Source organism: Enhydra lutris, unplaced genomic scaffold, assembly GCF_002288905.1.
Source record: "Enhydra lutris kenyoni isolate GAN:26980312 unplaced genomic scaffold, ASM228890v2 scaffoldscaffold9, whole genome shotgun sequence".
NCBI classification, from domain to species: Eukaryota; Metazoa; Chordata; class Mammalia; order Carnivora; family Mustelidae; genus Enhydra; species Enhydra lutris.
The window spans coordinates 56,398,652-56,407,185 of NW_019154093.1; the positions used below are offsets into that span (position 1 = coordinate 56,398,652).

General features: G+C 34.1%; 1 protein-coding gene across 7 annotated transcripts in view; it reads left to right on the forward strand.

Annotated features, from left to right (window-relative positions):
* LOC111143182 (zinc finger protein 326) overlaps nt 1–8,534 on the forward strand; it is a 35,462-nt gene that overhangs the window by 8,066 nt on the left and 18,862 nt on the right. Inside the window, exons 3-6 of one of the 7 annotated variants that reach the window (XM_022496703.1) lie at nt 2,891–2,926; nt 3,024–3,135; nt 5,268–5,673; nt 8,060–8,258. In XM_022496703.1, the coding sequence (XP_022352411.1) occupies nt 2,891–2,926; nt 3,024–3,135; nt 5,268–5,673; nt 8,060–8,258 (753 nt within the window). Of the gene's footprint in view, nt 1–2,890; nt 2,981–3,023; nt 3,136–5,267; nt 5,674–8,059; nt 8,259–8,534 lie in introns of those variants that run through there. The other 6 variants (XM_022496704.1, XM_022496705.1, XM_022496706.1 and 3 more) reach the window with 6 other exon arrangements.

The following is an 8,534-nucleotide window of genomic DNA, read 5'->3' on the forward strand; positions in this document are numbered from 1 at the left end:
AACACACAGAATAAAAAAACAAGGATTTAGTATCCAAATGCAGCCTCTGTGATCTCAAAATTGAAACTAGCAGAAATAATAAAATATAAGACTTTTTGCTTTATGTACCTAACTGAACCTAACCCTTAAGATTCTTCCTCTTCTTATTTATTTTTTAAAGCTTTTATTTATTTATTTGTTTGTTTGTTTAGAGAGAGAGGATGCAAACAGTGGGAGTTGCAGGGAGAGAGAGAGAGAGGCAGAATCCCAAGTAGACTCTGCGCTGAGCGGAGAGCCCAAGGTGGTGCTCAGTCTCATGATCTTGAGATCATGACCTGAGGTGAAACCAAGAGTTGGATGCTTAACCTACTGTGCCACCTGACTCACCCCTTAAGATTATTTTTAATATAAGGCTTAGAAAAAGGCTTTTAATTTTGAAATTTTTATTTTAATTTCAAAATTGCCATCTATCTGAGATAGTATGAACATAAGTTACCAACTCTAAAGACAAATAACTGACTATTTTATTAGTCTAGAACTGTTTGTTCTAAAATGGTCCACTGGCCACATTGAGCACTTGCGGTGTAGACAGTTGGAATTGAGGTGAGCCGTCAATGTAAATTACATATATCGTAGGCAGTCTTAGTGTGAAAAGAATGATGTAAAAGAGCTCACCCGTACTTTTTGCGTACTGATGAACGTTTTGTGCTCTGTTATGCGTATTGGTACATACAAGCTTTATAAAATTCTCAATTCCACTTGAAAGCGCACATTTTCTTGGCAGCACGTACTGTTACTTGCTTTCCTTGAATTGAGTTTTACTTTGTTCATTTTTGAGAAAATATCTGCCAAATGCTCAAGTCTGACAGCCTTAGTTTTTGAGTGTTGGTCTGTCAATCTAATAAAAATAGTCTTCCTTGTAAGGTGGCTAATTCAGTTAAGCAGGCACTTGCATATGGCTTTTCCTGGAGTAAACTGTGGTACTTTGGTGTGCAGCAAATTGGCTTTCTTGATGTGTACTTCCTATCTCACTACAGAGAATATCGGAAAGAAAGTGTACTCAAAGGTGACGATTTAATAAAATTGATATTTCTTACTGGTTCATCAGGAACATTTGTAAATGGAGATGGCACTTCTTTTTTTATTATTTTTTACTGCAAGTGTGCATTGTTGAGGACTGCAGTGGCTGCTAGTACAGTTTGGTGCCACTGCCTTAATTTGTGCTGTGGCACCAGCAGATTTACCCACCAGTGCTTTCGCTTCTTCAGTGCAAATGTCAACCTGTGAAAAAGGCAAATGATGTTGCGGTATTCTTTATGAAAATAGTGTGATCTTGTGGATCCCAAAAGGGTCCTGGAGTTTAATCTTGTGGATCCCTGAAAGGTCGCTGGCAACTCCCAATGGTGAGCAGATTATTCCTTGAGATCTGTGGCTCTGGAATATATAAGAGAATTAATAAAAATCAGACCCTGACCACAAGACTGTTGTACATTTAAGATGAGGCCACAAGTTGCAGAATGTAAGGCAGAGTATCACAAGCACCATATAAGAGCTACAGACTTGTAGCTATTTAGAAGAAAGAGATGATAATCAACTGAGACAATATCATTAAAAGTGTTCCTGGAAGGGTTAGTGTTTGAAATGGACTTTAAAAGATGAGATTTCAGGAAGCAGATATTTGGGGTTTTAGAGGAGAGCATTTCACATAAAAGCTACAGCATAAAGCTAGAAGGGTGGATACTTACTGAACTTCGGGAAAATCATTTCATCTTTTTGGATTTTAGCTCCCTAATCTATAAAATAAGATTGAATTTTATCCTTTTAGATTGCCTCCAGCTTTAAAGTTGCAAGATTCTGAGTGGTATTTTTGTGAAGTTGTTGCTGTTGTCATTATTATTGTTGTTGTTGTTAGGATCAGAAATATTTAAGTGATTGTAATTAAAATTTAGTGTTTAAAAAATATAAATGAAGGTATTTGCTCTGTATATACTGTTGTATTTATTAGTGCATAAAATTTGGGGAAGGTGGTAATAAAGGATTTTAAAGGACTTTATAGGACACATTCTAAATGGATTAAAAAACTTTTCACTTTTTATAATTGTAGTAAATTCATTTTATTACCTCTTGTTGTATTTTTCATGTTAGAGGTTGGGATATAGGTGGAATTGCAGTGTCATAAAATACACTCAGTACCCTTAATATATTAGAAATTTTTTTAGTGTTTTGCGTTGCTAGAGTTCACGTTCATTCCCTTTATTCAGAGTATTTGAGAATTTAAATGTTTGTTATTATTATTTACAGACCTAGTACCACAGATTGGCCCCCTACTCCATGATTTTACTTTTTAAAATGTCTGTTTCAGTTAGTATATGAATAAATTGAAATTAGGCTAGTTGAAAATGTGGCAGCTCCTGGATTTTTAGACATTTTGAGGACAGTTAGATACAAGAACTATACTTGAAACAAAAATTTGTCTTATTGGCATTATTAAAAGCTGACTTTCCTTTATTAAAAGCTGACTTTCCTTATGAGTAGGAATTATTTATTATTGATTACATATGATGTCATTCTTAAGATAGAACCTTAAAGGAATATGCTAATCAATTAAATTTTGGCTAAGCTGAAAATAATTCTAACATGGAACTTTTTAGTTGATAATGTTTTTTTGTCTATTTTTTTGATAATTTTTTTTTTGAAAAATTAAGTTTTCTTAGCAAATCTGATTTTTCAGTAGCTTATCCTCTGAGTTTTTTTCTTCCATGTCTAGTGTGAGTTTAGCTTAAATGTTATTGATGAATTATCTCAGATAACTGATACATCTCAGATATCTTGTGTTTTATGCAAAGATATGCAAAGATTCCCAAAGAGTATGGTATATCTTACTGACCTTTTGTTATTAACTCTGTTTTAGGAATGGATCGTGATTATGGCCCCGGATCTTATGGAGGTCTGACATTCAAGGATATTTATCTAAAAATTCTTCTTTTGGGTGCCAGTAAAGGTGAGCATCATTTAATTTTTTTTTCTTTTTAAACTCTTTATAGGGATGGACCGTGACTATGGCCATGGATCCTATGGGGGTCAAAGATCCATGGACTCCTACCTAAACCAGTCATATGGCATGGACAATCACAGTGGTGGTGGTGGGGGTAGCAGGTAAATTGCTTAATCACTTGGCCAAATGATTAGATGACTATAAGATTCTGGATATTTTAATTTAAGTATTCCTTAGGCATGTTATGATACTTGAACTTCACTATTTGGTATTGAATAATCACCTTAAATGTTAAAGGTGTTAATTAATGGTTCTAAAAATTATCTCAGGGCCACTGACAGACATTATTTTAGGAAAACTTTAAGTAGCTATTTTCATTTCAGTACAATAGAGTAAGATTTTCTGTCTTCATTAGTGAATTTTTTTTAAACTTCTTTTACTTTTAACTCCTTATCATTCAGAATGTTCTGAACAAATGATATAAGAATGTTATTGGAAATATTATTTGTGAAGTTATTTTATTTATGAGTTTTAAAAGTATCTTTTCTAAGGTGGGGTGTTCTGTAAAGCAGCAAATCAGTTTTTGACTGGAATGGGTTTAACTGAACCAGTCTAGCAGCATTTAGTTTCTGAGAAACATTTAAGATAGTTATTCTTTTAATTTTAATTTTAGAGTAAGTTGTAAGAGCATATTGTAATAGTAAAACATTCTTTAAGTTCATGTCTAGGTTATTTATTGGCAGATACTACTTATACCAAAGACACCGTGCTCTAAGCCAGGAGCATTGTATCAAAGCCATGAATACTATACCTTCATTTATTTTAATGCACTAGAGTTCAGATTGTTTTTATATTTCACTGTTGAAACTGTGTAAAGCTCAACACTAGTTGAACTAGCATAGACTTTAGCATTGACCACATTTCAGGCAAAGAGGGTACAGGCACAGATATTTCTACTAAATACAACTAGTTAGGTAACATTTGAAACTATCCTCCTTCTTCATAAGTTGAAGGATCTGGATTCCTTAAGGATGGATTGAATGATGCTTTACTTTCCTTCTTTCTGCTTCGAATATGCCACTATGGTTTATAGTAGTGGAAAATAAAAAAGATGAACACATACAACAATTTTGCATATGTGATAGATGTTTTAAAAAGAGTTGGAAAGAGGAGTAATTTTTATATGGTTACCAGGATTCAGAAGTAAATAGTAATTCTACTTAGTGATCTGTAAATAATTGAAGTAATGTAACACATTTAAATAAATATTTTAATATATCCATTATTGCCATATTGCATTGTAAATGTGTTGTGCATAAACTATGTAGATGTTATTGTTTATCTCATGTGTTATTGTGGGCCTTTATAAAATTATGTTGTAAGATATCAAGCAACTTTTGTAATCCATGCTTTGGATTTGTGAGAAGTAAGATGATTTGTTTCTTCTGTTGACTCTATTAAAACCTTGAGGAGACTGTGTGCTCCTTTTTAGAGTAGTTTTATGTGATAATTTCCTGCCAGGAAAGAATTTTTTAAATAATTGAAGACTTAAAATGTATTCTTCTCATCTGCCTTGATAATTTTTGTGCAGAGGGTATATGTTGGTGGTCTTTTACTTTTATGTTCTATTTTATGTCCTTATCCTTCTAGATTTGTTAGATTTGCTAGTCTCTACAAGTGGAGAGTGACTGAGGATTGATTATTGACCTTACCCAAAGTTGGGCAGGATATCAAATTTCATAACCAGAGATAATTCTCCAAATTTTAACTGCTATAGACACAATGAAGCAGTTTTGTGATATAGATTATTGGGGGTGCAAAAGGATCTCTTTTGTGTCACAAATAGCTTATATCGGTGTAGTCTTCAATTTCTGTCCCTATTGAAAGCCAAAATGTTGTAAATATTTGGTATTTTCCAATACTAGGGGTGGATTCAAAGAAAGTTTGAGTAGCTTGTGAACTTTAGTAAATGACTTTTTCCAAGACTAGGGCTGGGCTTAAATACTGACAGACAAATCATTTTAATAAAATAGAAAAGCTGCTACAAAGCAGATTTTTAAGCTAAGGTTTACTTAACTCAATTCATACTTAAAAATTGACTCAGATAGCTTTCTATCTGGTCTCATGTTGAACTGCCCAGCCCTAATCAGGTGTGAATAAAAGTAGAACTGTGCAAACCAGTATGGTATAAATGAATTTTAGTTGATAAATGTCATCTGATAATTTGTCTTTTGAATTGTCTAACATTAGTAAGCTTACTTTTGTTTTTTCCCTCACTGTGCAACTTTTCCAGGTTTGGACCTTATGAGTCTTACGACTCCAGGTCTTCTCTGGGTGGGCGAGATCTGTACAGATCTGGCTATGGTTTTAATGAACCCGAACAAAGCCGCTTCGGAGGTAGTTATGGTGGTCGATTTGAGAGCTCCTACCGGAATAGCCTTGACTCTTTCGGAGGTAGAAACCAGGGCGGGTCTAGCTGGGAAGCACCTTACTCCCGTTCAAAATTGAGGCCTGGGTTTATGGAGGACAGAGGAAGAGAGAATTACTCTTCCTACAGCAGTTTTTCTTCACCCCATATGAAGCCTGCACCTGTAGGCTCTCGGGGGAGAGGAACGCCTGCTTATCCTGAAAGTACGTTTGGAAGCAGAAACTATGATGCTTTTGGAGGACCATCAACAGGCAGAGGCCGAGGCCGAGGAGTAAGTACAACAGAATCTTTTCAGATTCTTTTCACTAGTCACTCTTTTAAACCCTTTCAAGACCATGGTTTTCATCTAGAATAAACACTGTTCATCCCAGTGTATTTTGAAGCAAAAGCTCAATCATAAGCATAATTTTTAGGTTGCCTGTAAAAGTTTTTTCAGCACTTCAGAAAATTAAGTGGCAGTGTGAGATGATTGTTCATAAGTTTTGCCAAATCTCCCTTTATTAAAAAGGTGAGGATATTAGGTTTTGGTCTAAAAGGGGTTAAAAGGAGTTGCATTTTTCCTTGTAAACACTAGCAGTTTTGCTGGTGGGACAGTTCTTGGATTATTGTAAAAGGTAACTGAACCCTTTGGAGTTTTTGAGTAGGTTAAAGGTGCAATGTATGATAAAATGTTTATACTTTGCTGCTAACTCTAGCACATAGAATTTCTTCAGAACTCCATATTTCACAATAAACACAAGGGACTAAAAGTTGGTGATAGATGAGGGTAGCTTAGCCATGTTTACATGGTGAAGAAGTTGATAAGTTTAATAGGTTGTAGAATGATTTGTGGTCACTATAATTACTAACTCATTCTCTTGCAATATGTCCTATTGCTGGGTGTTCTGTTTTCCCTTGTGTCACTAGTTTTTACTATTGAGAAATGAGTTCCTACCTGTACAAACATGTCTCTGGCTCCTTCCTAGGAAGTAATATTTTGTAAATCATTGCTAGCATGAGTAAATATACTAGTCTTCAAGTGTTTTATTTCAGGATATAGTATAAACATAATGATTTATGTTCTTAGATAACTTGACTGACCTGAAATTTTACCTAGTAAGTGTACATAGATTGTGGAGTTTTGTAGTTTGGTCATATGAAGGATATTGTGTTTTTACTTTAATGTAAGAAATTTTTTTTGTCTTTTTAAAATCAGTTACTCTTAATATTCTCTTTGCAGAGTAAAGTACTTCTGATAAAAAAAAATGTAGTAGGGCACACGTATTTAACTGTTTGTTAGCCTTTGGTACATGAGTGTAGTTTGTCATTTTTGTGTAGAAATTTTGCATTTATAACAGTTACCCTTTACTTATGTAAAATGCATTGCACCTTTAATGGATAATTAATGAAGATATTTCTAATGTGACTATAAATTACCTGGTAACACTAATCTATTCACATCTACTAGGTTAGCTAGGGATTCCTAAGCGTAATACATAAATGTAAGCAACTCATATGTTGCTTTTCCACCATAATTAGTGACTGTAGGTTAATTGAAAATTGTTGGGGTAATAGGCTTTGGATTTTGAAGTTGAAAATCAATTCCAGTTTAAAAATTTGAAAAACACTTAACATTTTCCATGCTGTGTATTACTTTAGGCAAATGATTTTTTTTTCTTAATGAGACTTCATATATTAATTTTGTTTTCCACAATAGAAAAACAGGCATTCCTGTACTTTGTGTTCACCATTCTAGTCTGAATGGACTTTTCTTTCTTTCTCCTGTTAATGAAGTAGATGAACCAACAGGACTTTCTTTTTTAATCTTCACTTGTACAATTCCCATTGGATCCTTCTCTTCAGATTACTCCTCAGTCTTTATCTTGTAAAAGTAAGATTAGCAGAATAAATTTCTGTGGACATGTGGCCTCTTGGTGTAGTGGATTTTGTTAATGACAAGAGAAGAGGAAGGGACACAAGAGTCGTTTGGTTGCATGACTCTTCATCTGTAAACTTTCGCTTCTTGGGCTTCTGGGTCAGAATATGTTTCTCTAGGTAAGGATGTGAATGGAACGTCAGATGTAATTCTTTATCTGAAGTGTGTCCTGGAAGTTGATGCATGGTTATGCTTTAACTCTCCTATTTCATACTAATGTTCCATCTCGCCTTCTCATTCCCTTTTTCAACAGGGAGAAATCCTAAATGATTTCTGGATCTTTTTTACTTCAGACTTCAAATATGGTCTTCTTTATGCATCTTAGTTTTTAAGCCAGGTTTTAGTGAAATAAAGATGTCTTTTAAGGTCTTTTCATGGGAAAACATCAATTAGGAACTCTGAAGAGGAGTTGTCAGAGAGTTGTACAAGTGGTAATATTCTGACAGGCACATATGTTGTTTATGATCCTCAAGTAATTTTGAATGGTACAAATAAAAAAATAGGTAGGAAATATCCATATTTGTTCTACTGGAAATAAAACTACTAATTCACTGGATTTGAGTTCATGTTATAATTGACAAAGCTTTTCAATGTGTTTATTCAGAGTGGACATGTAAAATTAGGTACATTCTGGGGAATTTTCAGGTGAAAATTACTAGATAGATAACATGTAAACTTTGTGTGAATTCCTACTTTACCTTTGGATACTATGCTAATATTCCTTGATTTCACAAATTTGCAGCATATGAGTGATTTTGGAAGCATTCATAGACCTGGAATTGTTGTTGACTATCAAAACAAACCCACCAATGTGACAGTTGCCGCTGCAAGAGGAATAAAGAGAAAAATGATGCAACCATTTAATAAGCCTGGTGGAACCTTTATCAAGAAACCCAAGCTAGCAAAACCTGTGGAGAAGATGAGCCTCAGCAAATCACCCAGTAAGTAAGAAAATGTAATTGCTATTGCTTAAGGTACTTCCAATTTTTTAAACATTTGGTGCTTTTAGATAATTTTTTCATGTTCATATGACAAACTGCGTAGTAATTATAATCATAGAAATAGTCGTAGAAATTGTAGATTTCTGAATCACCAAGTGTAGTTATAAGTCGATCATGAACATCGAAATTACCCAGAGCTAAAAATTTTAAAAATTCACATTCCACCTCTCTTGCCTAAATCCTTGTTTAGGATGGAATCAGAACATCTGTATGTTT